Source organism: Poecilia latipinna, unplaced genomic scaffold, assembly GCF_001443285.1.
Source record: "Poecilia latipinna isolate Pla-1442-1.1 unplaced genomic scaffold, P_latipinna-1.0 Scaffold152, whole genome shotgun sequence".
Taxonomy (NCBI): domain Eukaryota; kingdom Metazoa; phylum Chordata; class Actinopteri; order Cyprinodontiformes; family Poeciliidae; genus Poecilia; species Poecilia latipinna.
The window spans coordinates 484,739-486,076 of record NW_015112768.1 but is presented as its reverse complement, the minus strand read 5'-3'; the positions used below and the strand labels follow the sequence as shown (position 1 = coordinate 486,076).

The 1,338-nt window shown below is 36.8% G+C and overlaps 1 protein-coding gene across 2 annotated transcripts in view; it reads right to left on the bottom strand.

Annotated features, from left to right (window-relative positions):
• Positions 1-6: 6 nt before the first annotated feature.
• The window catches only part of nfatc3a (nuclear factor of activated T cells 3a), a 74,304-nt gene continuing 72,972 nt past the window's right edge, over positions 7-1,338 (bottom strand). For both annotated transcript variants that reach the window (XM_015029398.1, XM_015029399.1), the window contains exon 10: positions 7-233. In XM_015029398.1, the coding sequence (XP_014884884.1) occupies positions 157-233 (77 nt within the window). In that variant the 3' untranslated portion in view covers positions 7-156. The remainder of the gene's footprint in view (positions 234-1,338) is intronic.

The window sequence follows — 1,338 nt, the reverse complement described above, 5'->3', positions numbered from 1 at the left end:
TATATCAGAGATCTCATGGTTGAAAACAGACCTTTCACCACAGTCTTCAGTCTTCTTGCACCAGGTCGGCGTTTGCAGGGTTTAACAGCTGGAGGTGATGCTGCGTGAGCCACAAAAAAAAAAAAAAAAAAGGGACAGTTCAGGCAAAGATCTGCGCTACGAATGGTTGTGCGCCGACTGAGGGCCGTGAGCGCTGGGGGACTGGGACATGTCTCTGCCGATGATCTCATTTACTGTGAAGAGAGAAACAAGAACAGAAAGACGGAAACAATTTAAAAACGCTCCAAGCCATCTTCAGAAACAGTTTAAAGATGTCAGAAAGGTATTCATCGATGGAACGGGGATTTCTGATGTTAGCTCACAAATCAAACTCCAACAACCTTTAAGACAACTCATAAATCAAAAGGTGACATGAGTGACATGTCACTATCAATTAACCACATGATACATTAAAATAATTCCTGTTCTACAGATTAAAGTGTTTTGTTTACAGATGCCTCATAATTGATTTTAGTTGTCAGTGGGGTTTTTCATTTCCATTTTATTTATTGGTTTTGGTTGTTGTGGAATTATTTTGGATATTCAAATCATCTTCCAGCTCCAGTAGTAAGTTTTCTTTAGAAAATTAAAGTTTATTGGTCTTTGAAAAAGCATCCATACTTGGTGACGCTCCCCAAACTAAATAGGATATTATTTACAATCCTCTTAATGCTGTACTAATTTCCTCTTTTGTAACCTTTTCTACCAGTTTTTCCCTCCACTCAACTTTATATTAAAATGCCCAGATACATACAGCCACTTTGACCCCCTTTACTTAACCACAGTTTCTGTTTTATTTTTTATAGACACCTCTAAGTTTAGTAATGCTACTGTTTACTCAGTCAATATATAACACAGCTGACACAAAAAACTAATAGTTAAAATATAATGATGTGCTTTTTTTTTTTTATTCAGCACATGAGAAAATAGCCGACTGTCAATCTAAAGTCAATAAGATCAATCAACTTTAGATAACCGATATGCATGGAATTAAAAATCCATTTCCAAAAAAAAAACATATTTAAACACCTGAAATATATCAATATGTGCTTCAGAGTTTCACTTTAAAGAATTAAACTGCTGAAATAAATGACAATGACGTTCTAACTGATTGAGATTCATTTGTAGTTTTCGCACTAAGCAAAGCAAAGCCTTGGGCTATGAGTGTCTCTCTCCAGCAGAGGGCAGTGCAGTTCCACACCAGAATCGTTTCAGGATCAAAACTCTGTGCTAAAAGTGTGGGGGGGGGGGGGGAAACAAAACAGAGGGACGAAAAACATTTTCCTATTGTGAGAAAAA